At 37.4% G+C, this 18,945-nt stretch overlaps 3 protein-coding genes across 5 annotated transcripts; 2 read left to right on the forward strand and 1 right to left on the reverse strand.

The window, feature by feature from the left end:
• Positions 1 to 36: 36 nt before the first annotated feature.
• Positions 37 to 3,934, reverse strand: LOC122533388 (E3 ubiquitin-protein ligase LRSAM1-like). 2 transcript variants are annotated; one of them, XM_043663031.1, is made up of 12 exons: positions 3,652 to 3,934; positions 3,301 to 3,556; positions 2,976 to 3,229; positions 2,693 to 2,882; positions 2,075 to 2,230; positions 1,836 to 1,980; positions 1,132 to 1,236; positions 961 to 1,043; positions 828 to 892; positions 691 to 740; positions 489 to 606; positions 37 to 369 (listed from the first exon to the last, which is right to left on the reverse strand). In XM_043663031.1, the coding sequence occupies exons 1-12, from the start codon at positions 3,829 to 3,831 to the stop codon at positions 301 to 303; spliced, it is 1,671 nt and encodes a 556-aa protein (XP_043518966.1). In that variant the 5' UTR covers positions 3,832 to 3,934; the 3' UTR covers positions 37 to 300. The 2 variants fall into 2 exon arrangements, with proteins under 2 accessions (XP_043518966.1, XP_043518965.1); XM_043663030.1 differs by having other exon boundaries at positions 2,976 to 3,235.
• A 527-nt stretch (positions 3,935 to 4,461) lies between these two features.
• On the forward strand, positions 4,462 to 9,776 carry LOC122533386 (transcription elongation factor SPT5). The gene is made up of 11 exons (XM_043663025.1): positions 4,462 to 4,795; positions 5,459 to 5,541; positions 5,620 to 5,875; positions 5,948 to 6,180; positions 6,263 to 6,761; positions 6,836 to 7,184; positions 7,264 to 7,850; positions 7,950 to 8,299; positions 8,379 to 8,780; positions 8,871 to 9,046; positions 9,148 to 9,776. Exons 1-11 carry the CDS (start codon positions 4,572 to 4,574, stop codon positions 9,388 to 9,390), a joined length of 3,402 nt encoding a protein of 1,133 aa, XP_043518960.1. The 5' UTR covers positions 4,462 to 4,571; the 3' UTR covers positions 9,391 to 9,776.
• A 215-nt stretch (positions 9,777 to 9,991) lies between these two features.
• On the forward strand, positions 9,992 to 13,308 carry LOC122533389. 2 transcript variants are annotated; one of them, XM_043663032.1, is made up of 12 exons: positions 9,992 to 10,056; positions 10,211 to 10,355; positions 10,600 to 10,981; positions 11,171 to 11,263; positions 11,340 to 11,421; positions 11,494 to 11,665; positions 11,976 to 12,057; positions 12,126 to 12,239; positions 12,325 to 12,484; positions 12,627 to 12,851; positions 13,037 to 13,106; positions 13,176 to 13,308. In XM_043663032.1, the coding sequence occupies exons 1-12, from the start codon at positions 9,992 to 9,994 to the stop codon at positions 13,242 to 13,244; spliced, it is 1,659 nt and encodes a 552-aa protein (XP_043518967.1). In that variant the 3' UTR covers positions 13,245 to 13,308. The 2 variants fall into 2 exon arrangements, with proteins under 2 accessions (XP_043518967.1, XP_043518968.1); XM_043663033.1 differs by having other exon boundaries at positions 10,030 to 10,056; positions 12,328 to 12,484.
• Positions 13,309 to 18,945: the final 5,637 nt, after the last annotated feature.

An 18,945-nucleotide genomic window follows, 5' to 3' on the forward strand; every position in this document is an offset into this window, starting at 1 on the left:
TTCACAAGCATAACTTTTTTATAGCGAATAATATTTTTAATACGTGTTTTCTCTTTTCGATGCTTTTTAAACGATGAAAAGAAAAAACCATGTGCGTACAATAATATATTTCCAGTTGTCTCGTCGTGTATTTGTTAAGTACATACATGTAATTAACTATTAAAACGATATGTGATTATTACTGATTTATTTAAATAAACATGTCAAGACTGATACTCCTGATGTAATCAAAATTGACATCGGTAAAATCATCGGGATAAAAGTGATCGGTAATTTTACCAGAATCGTTGCAGTTTTTGTTTAATTCTTCAATGTTGCAACATCATTGTATTTCCGCAAATTCTGAATTTCACTTTGGAATTGTAATATCTGAAATTTCGAAAAAAAAAAAAAAAAAAAAAAATGTATGAGAATCAGTACCATTTATACAACAAATGTATTTTCTCCTTCTAACGATTACACAAATTTTCAGTATAGAAAAATAGTACCTTTTCTATTTCATTTTTAAACAAGTTTTGTTTCGTTCTAGGAGTTATTTCGTCCGTAGTATTTATCTCAAGTTTATTTAAGGATTCTAATAGTTCGTTGATTTTCTTGTTAATGTCTCTGCAAAATATATTATCGTTTAGTTTCACGAGTTTCTTATTTCTTTGTAATTTGTAACTTATAGGGTAAAAAATTTTAACTCACGTCGGTGATAAAAATTTTTGTTTGTTCTTCTTTTTGAGTCCCAAATTTTTCTGTATGTTTAAGTAACACATATATAATAGAAGTTACTATAAAATTTTGTAAGAAAACAGTTAAACAAATTAAAAAACAAATCTCACCAATTTGGAATTTTGTTTAAATATGGAAGCATAGTCTTCAATATCGAAACCAAACGGAATGTCATCTATTAAATGAATATTTTATTTAACGATAACATAACGCGATAAAGTTTTTTTTTTTTATATATAATACCTTCGTTTCTTTTCATTGCCTTCGCCATAGCTTTGCTGTAACTTCTTTTATCTCGTCTCCATTCCTTTAAAACAGTTTCATCCCTATATAATAAAAGAATGATCGTAAATTGGATGGAACATATTTTATTGAAAAACATATACATATATTTGGAAAAAATTAAAATCTTACTTTACTTTTTGAAGTATTGCAGTTTGTCTAGCAAATAATTCTCTCAACTTGGAAAACCATAATAAACGATGTTCTACTATAATGTTCGGACCTTTGTTTTCACATCTAAATCGAAAAATTAACCAATTTACATTGCTATGTACATAATAATTTAGCTAATTGTTTCTATAGTTTGCAGTTAATTCAACTATGTTTTCATTCCTAGATAATTTTCTAAACATGATAACATCCAATCTGGATCGTCTAATCTCATAGGATTTAATTTAAATTTCTTTCCGTCGTTAGTAATAATATCAAAAGTATATTCGGTATTTTCTACCCTATTTTTATACTTCTTGCTGTTTTCTATTAGTGTATCATTGTTGGATATGTTATTTCTTGTTCGTAGAGAAACATCAGTTGTAATTTTATTAATAATTCTACACTCTTTTATCATTGATTTATAATGAGTTTTCAAAATTTTCACATTTTGTCGGACATAAAAAGACCGTGGAGATGGGCCCATCAAACGTAAAATTTTATTCTCCATTTCATCGGTATCTATTTTGCAGTTGACAGTATTTATATTTTCAAATGTACGTTTATGTTTTAATTTTCTATAGATTTTAGAATTGCTTATTTTTTGCAAGTAGAAATCATAAAGCGACTTGGATGTTTCTTCTAACCAATGATTATTCAGAAATTTTGACTTTTCATCGAAATACCTGTTACTGGGTTTATACGATTTACGTTTCTCTCTTGTAGATACATTTTTGTTGGAAATAACGTCTTTTAACGGCACAAGTTTCTTCTTATTCTTTCGTGGAGATTGATAACACAGAATCGTCGACAATTTTGGCTCGATTTTTTCTGAAAGAAGGAAATAAAAACCGATTCTTCTCAAACTTTAAATATTACTTTACGAACTTATTTACACGGATCTTTCTGACAAAATACAACCTACTTTCTTTGGGTTCGACTCGTTCTTCAGGATGCGCGTTATTCCACTCGATTCGTAAGAATGTCAAAATAGCCGCGCAACCGGAAGCCACGATATCTTTCGGTGGCATGACAAGGGGATTCTGTGTCACTTGAAGTGTTTTCAGATTTGGCAGGGTGCCTACAATAAGATTAAACGTTTTTGGCGAAATGTCAGATACACTCTTACGCAGTAAGTTTGTTTGATAAGAAGAAACACATCATCAATACAGAAAAGTATATATTGTACAATGATTGATGTCGCGAGCAGATTCATAGAACTAAAACTGCTTCAATTATGCAACGACTTTTCAATAACGACTCTCAAAAACTCTCTTTTTCTGAGCACACGCTCTTTTTTTTACATCTTCGCATCCTTCACTTTTATCAGGCCTGATTGATTATTTGGATTTCTCCCGCTATCTAATTCTATCACTTAATTAAATTAAAAGTTAAATCTACGACTAAACACCTGATATATTAATTATAATTTAAAATATGATAATCCAAAGAATTATGTTCAACTTGATATTTTTTCAAAAGTACATATTTAAAGAGATGGCTTACGTCTTGTAATTTATTTAATTTTTTAACGAATGCTTACAAAGTTCTAACGGTAAATTTTCCACTTTATTCTGTTGAAGTAGAATCGTTTGTAAGCACATATGCCGCTTGATACTAGCTGGCAAAGAAGACAGCTGATTATTTCTGACATCTAACCATTCCAAGTATTTTAAAACATTAAAAACTTCCCCTGGAATCTCAACCAAGTTGTTATTCGACAAATATAACATCTGGGAACAAGAATAAATGATTTCAAAATGTAGTAAGATCTTGCTTCCGTCTTTGCTAATATTTCAGTGCAATTACTTGAAAAAGTAAGGTACCCTTAATTGCGAAAAGTTGTTCAATATTTCACTGGGGAATTGCTTCAAGTCCATACTAGAAAAGTCTACAAATATTTCGTTGCAAACAGGTTCCTTCTTTGGTGCTAACGGTGGTAAGTTTATACTACTCTTCGAAGATTTTCGCGATTCTTTTGCTGTCGTTGAAGAAGCTTCTGAAGTATTGTCTGGAAAACTGTCCTCGACAAATGACAGATCTAAATCACTTTTGGTGTTATCCTTTACTTCGTTTATTTCTGTTTCTATAATAACAAACGCAGTGTGTAATTTTTAATCTAAAAAACGCGTTATTAATACACGTTAATACCTCGATCCTCAATATACGGTTTAATATAATCTGAGGGGACGTCGCCCACAGATAATTGGTCAGGTAATTGCTCGTGTGATTGCTCAGATAACACATTTTCGAAAATGTTGCACATAATATTTGGCCCAAAATCGATGTCCTTCACGTCGAAGGTTTCATCGCTATCGTACGCATCCTCCATGCTATCTAAAACTCGCGAAGGTCGTGGGTACGATTCGTCCGCAATGCTTAATTTCCGATTTTCATCTTCGTCTTTCTACGAACGATCATCCATGCAACAGTTACGAAAACATAAATCATTTGTCAATAACGTGAAATTAAATTAGAAATTAGAAACTATAGCCTGGCTACCTGAAACTCTTCATCAGACGTATTTTCCTCGTTGGTTAAAGAAGCTTGCTCAGTAACCTGTTTCTCTTCTTCGTTCCTTGCATTTTCGATGCTACGATGAATCGACATGCATCTTTTGCCACTCGATTCTGCCCCAAGGCCGTAATATTGCGACAATAAATCTTTAACTAAATCGGACATGACGCTGAATAAGTAATTTCGCTGTTTTAGCAAACGAGAGATCGTTCTTAAGAATCAAAAATGATGGTTAGACAATGGTCAGCTGGATCGATTGTAATTCTTGTTTATTCATTACCTAGGTGACGAGATAGCATTATTTTGAACATATAATAAACACATATCATATTCTAAATTTGAAATTGTGAAACTATTATATTTGTCGTTAGTGCAACGTGTAGAAAGTTTAAGTACAAGGAGATGCATCAATGAATGAAACAGATAATCAATAGGTCTTCTTTTATATTAAATTAGTAATTTTGTTTTAATTTCAACCCTCTATTAAGTTAATTTTACGTATGTAATTGGTGAAGTTGAGTATAAATCCTGTTGTTCGTCGTAACAAATTGTAGGGGGCGTAGAAAACGCCTATTATGGCGACGCTGATTTAAAATGAAGAAAGAAGAAAGTGGGAAACTATTTTATATTCTCATTCGTTAATAATTAATCGAAGCAAATGGTCGTTATAAAATATTAATGTTAATAAATAGTTATAGTTTTTTATTAAATCTCGTAATATATTTATTTGATGTAGATTTATTTACAGCTTCAGCCCACAGAGTGCGCTAGTGTAGATACGGTCATGCGGCAGTGCGTATTCTTTGGTCATTCGTTGGTGGTACGTGCGCCGGTACGGTTCTCCTTCTAACGAAGTTGTGTTTTGTTGTTTGTTTAGTTGTGTTTGATATAACATTCCTTGTAACATGTCAGATTCAGAGGCGAGTAATTTGTCTGACAATGAAAGCGATCGAGGAGTGGGTGGAAGTGAAAGTGATCAAGAAGAGAATCGTTCGATAAAATCTACAGCTGGCAGCGATGGTGGCAATATTGGTGAAAGATTACGGAGCGTTTCTCGAAGTAGAAGCCCGTCTAGGTCAAGATCCAGAAGTCCGTCTAGGTGGCGGTCACGATCCCGCTCAGCATCTGGGTAAAATTAATATTTATTCTGTAAACAAACGTTATTTGGGACACATTGAATTTGTGACCTATTTTCATGTCACATGATAGTTCTTGACGTGTAGATTGCAAAAGTAGCAGAATTTTTTAGTGTTTCGGAGGCGCGTGTTAGTGTTTTGAAAGCGCTTGTATAAAATTTTTGCATAGCATACAATTCACTTGGTCGCCATATTGGCATTATATTTTGTACAGTTGATGCAATAAATTCAGTCACTATTTGTATAACGCGCATATTAATTGTTTTAGTATATCAGGTGTAAAAGATAAAAAAATTTCATTTATTTGGTCAAACAATAGTACAATATTTTTTGAAAAATATATACGAGAAATGATATAAAAATATACTGTTTTTGTATTGCCGCTATTAGCGACGCCATGAAGTTAATGTTATTGATAGTTAGGTCACTATAATACCGACTGTCTTTACACATTCAAACATTTTTGTAGTTTATGCTTTATTACATATATAATTTTAATATATATTAATATATATTAATATATTTTATAAATATATATATTAAATATATGTATCAAAGTTATATTCAAATTTTAAAATATTCTTCATAACATGACTTTTTTTTTTATTAAAAGTGAAATAGTTAAGAAATTAGTTAAAAATGTATTGAATTTTTAGTTCAGAGGATGGAAGAGGAGATGAGGCAGAGGAAGCTAGATCTGGTGATGAGGAAATGGTGGAACCTGAGGAAGAACCAGAAGGTAAATAATCAAAGAATATGAGTGTAAATAAAAGGATATAAATGTATTTTATTATATCTAATATTTATTCTTCTTTAGGAGAGGATTTGGAAGGAAGTAGCGAGTATGATGAAGAAGAAGAAGAGGAGGATGATGATAGACCTCGCAAGAAAAAGAAAAAAGACAAATACCGTGACTTCATTATAGATGAAGCTGAGGTAGATGATGAAGTTGAAGACGATGACGAGTGGGAAGAAGGTGCCCAAGAAATTGGTATTGTTGGAAATGAAGTAGATGAATTGGGCCCTACTGCTAGAGAAATTGAAGGCAGACGCAGAGGAACTAATCTTTGGGAGTAAGTAGTTCAAATATTGTCAAATACTTTAAAATTGTATATCCTTAAACTAACTTTTGCAAACTTCCTCAGTTCTCAAAAAGAGGATGAGATAGAAGAGTATCTCAGGAAAAAGTATGCAGATGAATCTATTGCCACTCGACATTTTGGAGATGGTGGCGAGGAAATGAGTGATGAAATTACACAACAAACTTTACTGCCAGGTGTGAAAGATCCAAACTTGTGGATGGTAAAATGCCGTATCGGAGAGGAGAAATCCACAGTACTCTTATTAATGCGAAAATTCATAACGTACCAGTTTTCAAGTATGTAATCATAATTATTTCAAACTTCAATTTCAAATTAATTTCCGTTCGAAAATAATTGCAATTTCAAAATTTATTTTAGACGACCCTCTTCAGATAAAATCGGTTGTTGCACCCGAAGGGGTGAAAGGTTATATCTACATAGAAGCATACAAACAACCACACGTAAAGGCAGCTATCGAAAATGTAGGAAATTTAAGAATGGGTATTTGGAAACAGCAGATGGTACCAATTAAAGAGATGACTGACGTGTTACGTGTAGTTAAAGAACAGACAGGCTTGAAAGCGAAACAATGGGTTAGATTAAAAAGAGGAATTTATAAGGATGACATAGCTCAGGTTGATTATGTTGACTTGGCACAGAATCAAGTTCATTTAAAATTATTACCTAGAATTGATTATACTAGGCCACGTGGAGCTTTAAGAACAGCGCAAAGCGAATCTGAAGCCTTAAAACGTAAAAAGAAAAGAAGACCAACCGCTAAGCCGTTCGATCCCGAAGCAATTCGTGCTATCGGAGGAGAAGTCACTAGCGATGGTGACTTCTTAATTTTCGAAGGAAATAGATATAGTCGAAAAGGGTATGTTTTAATATGGATTGTTTAATTCGTTATTGAAATCACTGCATTGTAATTAATTATAAATATTGTTTTAGATTTTTGTATAAAAATTTTACAACAAGTGCGATTATCGCAGAAGGTATAAAGCCAACTCTGTCCGAACTGGAAAGGTTCGAAGAAGCACCCGAGGGTGTCGAATTAGACATAAGCGGGGCTCCAGGAACAGGCGCGGGTAACAAAGAAGACACGGCGATAACTCATTCGTTTAGTACAGGGGACAATGTCGAAGTATGCGAAGGTGAATTAATTAACTTGCAAGGAAAAATCGTTTCAATAGATGGAAACATGATTATGGTTATGCCAAAACATGAAGAACTTAAAGAAGCCCTAGAATTTCAAGCGTCAGAGTTACGGAAATATTTCACTATGGGTGATCACGTTAAGGTAAGAATAAAGAAAAATAATCAATATAAAAAAAAAAATCACTTGCAATATAAAGTCTATATCGGAGAATTAATTGCAGGTTGTAGCAGGAAGATATGAGGGTGATACTGGTTTAATAGTTCGAGTGGAACAGAACAGAGTAGTTTTATTTTCTGATCTTTCAATGCATGAATTGGAAGTACTTCCAAGAGATTTGCAACTTTGCTCGGACATGGCAACAGGTGTAGACAGTTTAGGACAATTCCAATGGGGTGATTTAGTTCAGCTAGACGCACAAACCGTAGGCGTAATTGTTCGACTAGAGCGTGAAAACTTTCACGTGCTGTCCATGCATGGTAAAGTCATAGAGGCTAGGCCTCAGGGACTCACAAAAAGACGCGAAAACAGAAATGCAGTGGCGTTGGATTCACAACAAAATACTATACAGAAAAAAGACATTGTTAAAGTGGTTGATGGTCCACACGCTGGAAGAGGCGGAGAAATCAAACATTTGTACAGAAGTTTTGCATTCTTACATTCGCGAATGTTTGTCGACAATGGTGGAATTTTCGTTTGTAAAACGAGACATTTACAACTTTCTGGCGGAAATAAATCAAATATATCATCCATGTTACCTGTAACGGGATTCATGTCACCGAGAATCGCATCACCAATGCATCCTAGCGGGTTGGTAACACTCACTAATTGCTATTGCAAACTAAATTACATTCCTTCTGCTTTAATCTTTTTCGTTATCGTTTATATACTTCATTTTTTTTTTTACAGCGGTGGTTTCGGAAGAGGTGGAGGTGGAAGAGGTAGAGGTCGAGGTGGCGGAGCCAGACGTGACAGAGAATTGATAGGAACTACTATCAAAATAACGGGCGGGCCATACAAAGGAAACGTTGGAATAGTGAAAGACGCCACAGAGACGACTGCTCGTGTAGAATTACATTCTACCTGTCAGACTATCTCTGTGGACAGGTCTCATATTGCAAACGTTGCGGTACTCACGAAGGATGGCGGTTTCAGCAGTTACAACAGAACACCAGCCTATGGCGGTGGGCAAACACCAATGTACGCCAGGGATGGATCAAAGACACCTATGCATGGTTCTCAGACACCAATGTACGAAAGTAAGTATTTGAAATATGTAAATATGCAAGTAATATTGTTTAAGTTCAATAAACTAACTTTAATATTCTTAATTCGCAGATGGTTCTCGTACTCCTCATTATGGCTCGATGACGCCCTCTCACGATGGTTCACGCACACCGGGACAATCTGGCGCCTGGGATCCAGCTGTGACAAATACTCCTGCAAGGACAAATGACTTCGACGGCTATAGTATGGAAGAAGGTGGATCTCCGGGTTACGCACCAGGTTATCCACCTACTGGCGGGCCGTTCACACCACAAACGCCTGGCACGATGTACGGTTCGGAGCAGAGCTTTAGTTCTTATCAGCCGAGCCCTAGCCCAGCAGGAAGTGCCACTGCAAGTCCTAGTCCTGCAGGATATGTCGCAACTCCCTCGCCAAGTGGTACTGGATATACTACTAGTCCTCATGGAGCCTTCGCCACACCTTCACCAATGGGTTACAGCCCAATGACTCCTGGTAAGTCTTTTTTTTTTTGCAAGTTTAAATTTTAAGTTTTAAGTTTAGAATGTTTCTTGAACTTGTTTTTTTTTTTTTTTTTTTATTAAGGTGTTGCAGGTAGTCCATACAATCCACAAACACCAGGCGCTGGTCTAGATACTAGCGTTGGTTCTGGAATCATTGGAGGAACTGAATGGCATACCACAGATATTGAGGTTCGAATTCGTGACTCTCATCAAGATCCTGCGTTGGCGGGTCAGCAAGGTGTTATCCGTGGAATATCCGTAAGTGTTATATCGACTAATTAACAACAATTTTATCTTTTATAATTTTGTTCCATGTCTTTTGATTTTGAACTTGCTTGTGATTATTTATATGCGAACAGGGTGGCATGTGCGCGGTCTTTTTACCTGTGGAAGATAGAGTAGTGAACTTGGTCTGCGAAGAACTAGAGCCAGTAGTTCCATCGCGAGGCGACCGGGTGAAAGTAATCATCGGAGAAGACAGAGAAGCAGTGGGCACGTTGCTCTCTATAGACAATCAAGAAGGTGTAGTGAAATTGAGTAAGGACGAAGTGAAGATGTTACACTTGCGATTTTTGTGCAAAATGAAGGCGCCAAACACATAATTCTTCATTCCAAGACAATCTTCTATTCAGTGAAAGTTTATAAAGACAATTTTGATGGCGAGAATAAATTTAAAAGATTTTTAATGGGAACCCTACAGACAGCATTAACACTGACGATTTTATGTTATACGATGTTACGACGATTTTTTCTTATATTGGAAAGTAGCACTCATATCATGTACAATAAATAATTATTATTGTAAAGGCTTTTCTAACATTTTAATTTTTCCCCAAGATGCTACAAAACCTATATGGAGGGATGAGTTGTATGGATAGATATAGATACTCAATTTTATGTAAAATATATTACCAATTGTTATACAATGTAAAATTTAATATTAATGTAAGCACAACTTTAGATATTAAAATAAATGGAATAATTTAATTTTGATTGAAGTTAAATTATTCATTATACCTATCAGAAGCTTATACACTTAAAATTATTCACTAATCAACAGCTGTTAATCTGAAATCAGCCGCGTAACAAATGAGAGAAAGCTGTGACGAAATGATTAGGGAAAACTCGAGAGATCAATATAAATTTTCCAAGGGAAATTTCTTCAAGGGAAAATCGTACTAATCGGGATTTACCGATTGGAGTATGAGATCATGTTTCCTATGGTTATTTCCGGTGTTTGTTGCAACTACTCTCGTTAAGATAGAAAGGTACATAATTATAAACATCATACTACAGTTTATCTGAGATATTTACAATTAATATATTAAAATGATATTATTATTAATTAACAGTCTGAAACTAAAATTAATATCAATTTTTTTTTAAACATATGTTTCATTTGCTTATTGTTGCGAATGTTAGGGTGATGGGTGCCAATAATTTCAAACATGAACAAAACATTGGTACGGTATTATTTGAGAAAAGCGACGCTACTAAACATTGCTGGACTACGGAGGAATTTATTATTTTGAATAGTCGACGAATGTTTCAAGATCTGTTACCAAAGGTAAACTCACCCTAACCTTACTTTACACATTATCGATGAAAGAGATACGAAGCAGTTTTAAATAATACAATATGGATTTATTCGTGTTATTAATAAATTAATAAATGTATTAAAAATCGTAAGATTTTCGACAAAATCGATGTTACGATCCGCTTTAAAAAAAAAAGCTCCATCGCATCGATCCCTCTACGAAATAACATCCATTCTCCTCCTTCCCCCATTCATGCTTGCACTGATTCCTCAGGTGAAAGTCCTAAATTATGAGAACGACCGATACATCGCACTGCTGATGGATTACTTTCATCTTTGTTTGGAGAGCGTGCGTAAACTGTCGATAGGAAAAACGAAGCACCTGATGCTGAAAGCCCTGGCGGATACGATGGGCGGCTACTTGCAGGTTTACATTCTACCTCTCACCAGGCATTCCTACTACGCGGGCAACATAAAGTATCGAAACGCTCGAAAATTGTTCGAACTGTACGAACAACTGAAAGTCTTTTTACGAAGTAACGGCGCTGGCTGGTTGAATCCCTCAAAAGAGATAAAACAGACGAAAATTTCACCGATCGTGATCACGTTGCCGAGAACTTCGATCGCGTGCGACGGCATTATTACTTACTCTGCATGTAAGAATATGACTATTGCCTTTCGTAAAGTATTCATAGGTATTCAATATTGAATGCCTCGATCGAATGTTCAGGGAAAATTGTTCTGTTTGTGGGTGGAATGGGAAGTAGATAAGTTGCTATGTAACTAAAGTGAAAAGTGATCTCTTTGACAGATTCATTATTTATTTATTTATTTATTTATTTTAGCTTCGATTGGCAACAAATGGGAGATAAAACGTTTCACATTCAAGCAGAAAAAGAAACACGCTCCGAGGCACAAAACTAAAAGTACAAGTTCTAGTGAGTTCGTTGAAATTAAGACAAGGTCCAAACACCATTCAGTATTGGAGGAATAATTTTTTTCAAATATATTTAGGGCAGAAAGACGAATCTGATCGAAGCGAAGAATCGATCATCATCCCCCTTCCTTTCCTGGACGACGACACACAGCCAAATAGGTATCGACCAATCGAACCACTTTTGTTTCACAAGTAGCATAAACACGAGATTAAAGCAAAACTTTTCTTCAGTATCGCGTTACCTTTTAAGAAGAACACGTTGCAGTCTCTGTACAGTGAACGATCGATTTTTGCATTGGTTAAATATTACATAGCTAGCGTGAAGTGCATCGTTTCAAAGTCGAAAGCAAAAACCGAGCTGGAGACCTTTAATCAGGAGTTTTACAATTGGCTGCAGCAATCCGTACGTTGTGAGTCGCTGTGATCGAAAGTGGCAATTTTTCATCATATGTTACAAGAAACTTTTTGTTCGAAAATTATTTCACAGCAATGATTAACGGTGCAACTTTATGTTATTCTCCCAATTCAAATACAGCGGATCCTCGATTATTTTCTACCAATTCTTTTTTCAAAGCTCCAAATTTTCTATTAATTAATGCTCTGAAACTCGATAATCGTTGCTCTGACAATTGAGATTTTATCGTATCTTTATTTCATTCTACACTGCTGAAACTCTATCGACAATCGTCAGGTGACTGTCATTGCCTTTCCAGGTGCAACGGCATCTCGATGACGAAAAATGGTATCCGGCGTTCGGCGGTGTATTAAGGGTGATCGCCTCACTGGAAGAAGCTGGTACATCTTTTCCTTATTCGCGATTTTCCAGCGCATGTTCCCCGTAACCGATCGTTTTTCCATGCCAGGCGCTGGAACCGGTCCCACGAAAGGCGGAAAAAGCGGAATCTATCAAGTGATGCCCAAAATAGGCGTGGAATCAACGGTTGAACCTGAGGAAGCTGTACTGCCTCTGTACAAAGGTGAGGAGAGAAAGCGGTACTCCAGTTGCCATCGAATTTTTCTATTGGCCTTTGCTTTCTAATGTTACCTCGGTCCTTCGTTTAGAAGAGGAAACAGGAGTCACGCTGGGAACGACGGAATTAATATCGATTGCAGTGGTGAGCGCGTTGCTAGTCTGGTTACTGGTGGGCTTGAGCGTGGTCTGTTATAGATTCCTCATGAAACACACGGACGAGTCTGTCCCCTGTGAACCGCAGGATCCTCCGTACGTTGCAGAATAAACGTTTTCTTTTCTGTATTGAAGGAAAAGATACGATTTGAAAAATTTTATTAAAATACGTATATTACAATACTTAATATACTGTACAATAATAAATTATACTTTTTGATTGTTAAATTAAATTCAGAGTAGCTGTTCTGTACGACAATAAGGAATATTGCGAAGCAGATACATGCGTAGCGCAAACGCCTCACAAAAGGTTGTTGGAAAGAATGAAGGATTGTTGGAAGAACAAATTTGGCAAATGTCGCGCAGGTTGTCAGGATCGTATGGACGAGGAACGTTGTTTAGCCGCAATTAGTTATACTAGCAAAGATACGGTCGACGTTAGCAATAGCAGCAGAAGTTATCAGTGAGTGTTTTGACATTTGTCGATTAATCAATTTAGAAAACCAATTTCCTTCGTGTAACTGTATGTCCTACTAAGTAAATTTAATTTCATAGATTATTTGATTATTTGATATCTAAAGACTGTTGATCTAAATAATCTAAAATAATTGAACTTCGAACGATTATATCATCTATTTTTTTCTTCAGGAAAAGAAAAATGACCAAATCGGTGTCAGCGACTTTATCATCTCATCGAAAGGAACGTGTGCCCATCAAAGTACGTAACTTATTCGTCACTAACTATGTTGGATGAGATGCGATATTAAATTCAATTGAATTATTACAGAAAGTTTATTATAGTTCGGATGGCTCGTTAACCACGAATACCGAGAGTCCTCGCAAACCAAGACAATGAAAGATTACAAGTTTTCATTTATCTTTTAATATCGGTATATTTTTTTAGCATATACGATAAATACACCCACCTACGAGCAAAGCTGCCCTTTCTCATTGCTGCCATTTTTTACAATTTTAAAATATAAAATTACCAAAATACAATTTAGTTAATTTCTACCAAGTTTAGCGACTTTTAATGTTCCTAATGTGCTATTTAAATAAAAAGAAATGCTAGATTTCATATTCCTCATAATACGGAGCCAATCTGGAACAAAATCAAAAAAGGTAGAGCGAGATAGGCAAAATTAGAAAATTAGAAATTTATCTAATGTTTCTACAAAGAAGATAAACGAAAGGATTCGAAGTTCTCTCGTGCTGAAAAATGGAGTGCAGAACCACCCTGTAGTCATAGGGACCGCGAGGGACGGCCGTTTTAAATTTTATTAGAGCCGCGTTCGACGGAGATGGCTCGCAGTTGATTGTACTTCGTTATGCCGACCGCGTACGTGCGACTTCAACGAATGCACGTTTTCAAAGCGTGCAACTCCGAGAGCCACGCGCTGCAACTTGTTGCAACCGAGCCGCGGAGTCGAATGCCGACGTCTCCCGGTTTATCAAACGCGTTGCGGCGGCAGCGCCATCTGAGCTCGCGAGCCACGTCGTGTCGAACCACGGCGAGCAGGCCAGTGTCGCGCGATACGTTCAAGGGTAAAGATATTTCGCGTTATCCTCTCGATGTGTTCGCGATTCTCCGCTGTCACAGTTGTCTCAGACCGGCAAATCTTTCGCGCCGTGTGACGTAATTGAACTTTACGACACATTTTCCAGCTCGTGCTCGACAATACTCGCTCGTCGAACGATTCGAACCGAACGAGTGTTCGAATTTTATTATTAATTGGACGCGGAAGGACACGTGCGTCCAAAATTCTCTGTTTTAATTCACGCATCCTGTTTCTACTCGATTGTTCGAGTAAAGATCGGTGCTTTTAACGCTTGCAGCAATGCGAGGGTGAGCCAGGAGAGGGCAAAATTTTCGGCGCGAAATCGCGTTCCACCGTCCATAGAAACGATGCGAATTGGACCGTTTCGCGCGTTCAAGCGAGTTATTGGTTAATTTCAAATAAATCGTCGCGAGGTGTCGCTCGCGCGGAGGGGGGGAGTGATCGAATCAGTAGTTTGAAACTCTCGGGCGGAAGTTTTTGCTCGCGTCTCAAACTTTCTTCGTGTCTAGTTAGTTCTTCAACGATTCACGAACGATCGTCGCGTTTCAACTGTTACGTTTTCGTCGACCGTGAACGACGAAACGAGGCGTCTTCAAATTCTCGCGTAGGCGCGTAAACGAACGAACTAACCTTGTTAAACTGACGCTGTTAAAAGGTCTCGCGGAACGCGACGGTTTTTTTCTTCTCGGTGGTTCACGTGAATTGAAACTCAGTCATTGGGGGGAAAAGTGCGGGGATGTCGCGCAGTTGAGTCAATTCCGAGAAAGACTGTCGAGCCGTTTTGCGTGCAAACTGTTGGTTGCACGGTTGGGACTAGTTTCGATCAGTGAACGATGCGTATCGCGGATAGATTCTCAACTGGCGTTTCGCGCGTCCGTAATTGACTGTGGTGCTGTGTGGTGTGCTCTCCTCTTTAAGGACACGATGGGACGACGAAGCTGCGGAAAACTGCGCCTACTGTTCGTCGTGATACTCCTCGCAGCCGTTTCAAAAGGTGAGCGACGATTTTTCTGTAATTCTCTATAGTTTTGTATTTAATTGCGAACTTCGAACGTGTTCGACGTGGCTTTCGAGAATGAGACAGTTCGAAGACCGCAGCGGAGAAACGTGATAAATCTTCCGTCGTTTTTTTCTTCGCTGTGTCTTTTATATTTTGTTACAAGATAATGTTCAGATCAAAAAAATCAACGAAATTACGAAAATACGCGAAATGCAGTTTTAGACGTTGAAATTGATATATGAGTCGTTTATCTCGAAAGTAGCACAAGTCACTTTCTCCCCCCCCCCCCCTCCAAAAAAGTCGATAGTCGGATTAATTCTACAATTCTATAAATTCTAATTCATTTAACTTTAAAACAATTTGCAAAAGTCAATGTGTCAGAAACCATCGAGATGGTTCAATGTGTTGATGGAAGTTTAGGCAAGTAACGAAATGACGGACAGGTTTGGACACGAATATCTTCCAACACCTCGATTTGTAAACAAGGTGACTTGTGCCACTTAGAAAACAAACGGCTCGTGACAAATGAAATGAAAAATTCCCAGTGTCCGAATGTTGCTGCGCAACATGAAAGCGTCGTTTTGACTTATTTTTTTCGGGGTTCGAGTTTCGCTCGAATATGAAAAGCACGAGAATGGGAGTGATATATTTTCTTTGTGTAAACGAAAAAAGCTTCAAAGGCAGGGCAGGGCAAGGCCACGGTGATTGTGCACACTTTTCACAAAGTGACCGTGGTGTTTGCATTGGTACGACACATGAAAAGCGACGAAGAACGCAATAAGGAAGGGATTCCAAAACACATATTTATCCAGGCTGTTTGTATCGGGGGCATCACAATATGCTGCCTGTGAATTCCATTGTTTTTTTTTTTTTTTTTTGGTCTCATTCTGAATGCCAACCCGTCGTTATTATTTCTCCGCTAATGAACGAAACCAGAAATTTTCTCTCCTTCTTTTCTTTTTTTTTTTTTGTACTTATACATTGCGTTCGATTTTTGCTTTATTGAGAGCTTGCTGAGATAAAGCTTTCCTTATTTTGTGAAGCGATCTTTGTCACTCGCCTGTTTAATTAAAAAGTCGGACTAACGAAATATTATCCAACTGTTGTTATTATTACGTGTATCAGCAACCTTATGGAAGTCTCAAAGTAAAGAATTTAGTTAAATCAACGCAGAGATAAGAATTTAATAATGAAGAATAAAAGATAATATTTAGCCAATAGTTGTTGCTCCGTTATGTACAAGTACGAGAAATTCTGTTTCCCTCGGAGTCATTCGTCGTACTTTGCCCATAGAAAAAGAAAGATAATATCAATTCATGGGCCACTATTGATAGAAATTACAGAGACAGCCCGGTTTGCTCTGGCGTATCAATTTAATCGAGCAACGAAGGGATCAACGCGCGTACGCGGTGGGAATTTCGAAATCTCCATTCGGCAGACACTTTGGTCAAACGCAACTTTTTTTGTTTGCACTTGCAAACAGAGAACGCAGCATTTTATTTCGCGAGCGAACTCGGCGCGCACTTTCTGGCCAAATCGAATCTACGAACCATGCGTCTCTAACGGATGTGAAAGAAGGGTAGAGTAGGAGTACAGGGGGTGAAGGAAAAAAAAAGAGAGCTGGATATTTACGTCTCCTCGAAAATAAATACCAATGCGTGCCTCGAAACGCGAGTTCCCGCGTTTCCCGGTCGCCTGACCGTTTTTCAGCCGCCGTTGGAAAAAACTAAAAAAGGTGGAGAAGGACGAAGGTTGAGGGGGAGGGGGGAGGTGAAAGAGGGATGGAAAAGAGGCAAAGCAAGCCCGCGCTGAAATTCGAATGGAAAAAACGTCGACGGGCAGGGTTCATTTCGCTCTGGTCGTCGTTTCGAATCCCATTCCGAAACCCGATCTCATTCTGGACACGCGTGATCCGGATTAGAAACGTCCGGTTCCTCTTGTTTTTTGATTACCCGGCTCGTTTTGTCGCGCGCGGAAGTTCGAAATCGAAGATGAGCCGACGAAATACCATGCAAATTCCCACTCCCCCCCCCCCTCTCTCGTTTTCACGTTTCGATAATCTCTTTTCCTTTTGTCTCTCGGCGAGTAATTTTTAGACCGATATTCGAGGGGGATGGCGAGTAGGAAAGCTTTGCTTCGTTCTTTTTCTGTTTTGTTTTTTAAATTTCTTTCGCTATTTTTCCCTCGCGATGTTTGCGCGGCTGAATATTTAGACAAATAGAGTTAAAAAGGCAAGGATATTATATATATATATATATATATAAATGGGATTCGAGCGAAAAAAGAGTGGTAGAAAAGCTATCCTACTTTTATTCCTGTGCCTGGTATTTTTCTGATGTTTGCAACGGTGTATATTTCACGGCAAATAGCGAAAAAGGAACAACATTGTATTTGGAATATGGAATCTCGGAAAAACTTTGGAAATTTGATTCCTCTCCCCATTGTCATTTTTAACATATTCCCGATATCTGGTAGTAGAGTGAAATTGGAAGGAAATTTCGAAACTTTGTTTCCCCTGATTTTTCCAATCCTTTCTTGGATTACTCGTCCGACAAATGTTCGGACCCGGTATATACAGTGGGGTGCAAAATTGAGTCAATGATAAAAATTTTTGAGAAAAATATTTTTTATTGTTAAATAAAGTATGAAAACATGAAAATAAACTTGACTATCTGATTCTTTATAGTTTCAGGAAACTGAAGCTATTTTTTAACTTTTAAGATTAGGTTTCTTCCTGGCTGAAAAAATTAAAAAACGTAGAATCAATTTTGCACCACAATTTTTTCATGGTCAGATTTACAAGCTTTATCATACCTTAATATTTTCTCCATAAACCATTTGCTTAGATAATAGCTCTAATACGTCTTGGCACACTTTCAAACAGTCTTGAGCAGAAATCAGGTGGCATTTGATTCCACTGTTCTATAACACGAGCATGTAGTTCCAGTACTGAGCTAGGAGGAGATTTGTCTAAAATTTTTTTTTTTTCAATATACCCCATAGATTTTCGATGAGGTTTAGGTCGGGGCTTCGTGCAGGCCAATTTAAGATCGAAAATGAGTAGTCAGCTAATTAGTTACGCTTTCCGCTGTATGTTTCGGGTCCGGATCATGTTGAAAAACGATTTCTTCTACAACGAAGGGCATATCTTGCATACAATTTGGCAAATGTTTCTTTTAAAATGTCTTTATACATATATTGATTCATAATCCCTTCAATTTTATGCAATGGGTCAATCACCATCTGCCGTCATACACCCTTACAACATATGTATGCATATATACGTATATACGCGTAATATTTTTCTCAAAAATTTTTGTTATTGACTCAATTTTGCGCCCCACTGTATCTTCTCGAATCCTGCGTTATTATTTGAATTTCCAAATAATTATTTCCCCACTTGCACGCTCGCACCACAGCGTGCCATATGCGCACCATCCTCCAATTCCTCTTCGAATTCTTAGGGTACGGTTATAGTGGAGCGGTAGAGGTCTCATATCGAGGATAGCGGTGAGGCGAGCGTCGCGACAAAACAGACGAATGTAATCTAATGGAAGTGTTTATAGTGGAGCGGCGAGGTCTCACTCATCTCATAGCTCTCCGTGCCGCTATTCTCACCGCTATCCTTGCTGCTATCCTATACTATACTATAATCTTCGACTTATACTTAACTTACGAGTTCAAACAATGAACTTCCTTTATGCTAATGCATCCGAGTATCTGTGCGTCGACGCGAAAGCCGATGTATCGCGCGTATCGCGCACGAGTAAACGAAGAAGCGCCAGGATTTACATATATCAATGGTTCTCACTTTTCACGGCGACGCGTGTAACGGAAAATGTCAAGAGGGTGGCCACTTTAGACTTACATTCCGCTTTATAAACATTCAACAAGTGGCAACGACTCGTGGTCCATCGACTCGTGGAAAACTTCTCAGCCAGTTCTCGCCGAGTGTTCCTTTTAAAAATCGATCGAACTGCATAAGTATCCGTCCCAAT

The sequence above is a fragment of the Frieseomelitta varia genome, unplaced genomic scaffold (assembly GCF_011392965.1).
Source record: "Frieseomelitta varia isolate USP_RPSP 00005682 unplaced genomic scaffold, Fvar_1.2 scaffold_524, whole genome shotgun sequence".
Taxonomy (NCBI): domain Eukaryota; kingdom Metazoa; phylum Arthropoda; class Insecta; order Hymenoptera; family Apidae; genus Frieseomelitta; species Frieseomelitta varia.

Bases quoted from the DNA above. Each gene is read 5' to 3' on its own strand.
- LOC122533386 (XM_043663025.1), top strand. From the start codon at position 4,572: ATGTCAGATTCAGAGGCGAGTAATTTGTCTGACAATGAAAGCGATCGA. The intron at 5,542-5,619 runs GTAAATAATCAA...ATTCTTCTTTAG, and splicing joins ACCTGAGGAAGAACCAGAAG to GAGAGGATTTGGAAGGAAGT. The intron at 9,047-9,147 runs GTAAGTGTTATA...ATATGCGAACAG, and splicing joins GTGTTATCCGTGGAATATCC to GGTGGCATGTGCGCGGTCTT.
- LOC122533388 (XM_043663030.1), bottom strand. From the start codon at position 3,831: ATGTCCGATTTAGTTAAAGATTTATTGTCGCAATATTACGGCCTTGGG. The intron at 3,557-3,651 runs GTAGCCAGGCTA...GATCGTTCGTAG, and splicing joins CGTCTGATGAAGAGTTTCAG to AAAGACGAAGATGAAAATCG. The intron at 893-960 runs GTATTATATATA...TTCATTTAATAG, and splicing joins GGCAATGAAAAGAAACGAAG to ATGACATTCCGTTTGGTTTC.
- LOC122533389 (XM_043663032.1), top strand. From the start codon at position 9,992: ATGAGATCATGTTTCCTATGGTTATTTCCGGTGTTTGTTGCAACTACT. The intron at 10,356-10,599 runs GTAAACTCACCC...CTGATTCCTCAG, and splicing joins TTCAAGATCTGTTACCAAAG to GTGAAAGTCCTAAATTATGA. The intron at 11,422-11,493 runs GTATCGACCAAT...ACTTTTCTTCAG, and splicing joins GACGACACACAGCCAAATAG to TATCGCGTTACCTTTTAAGA.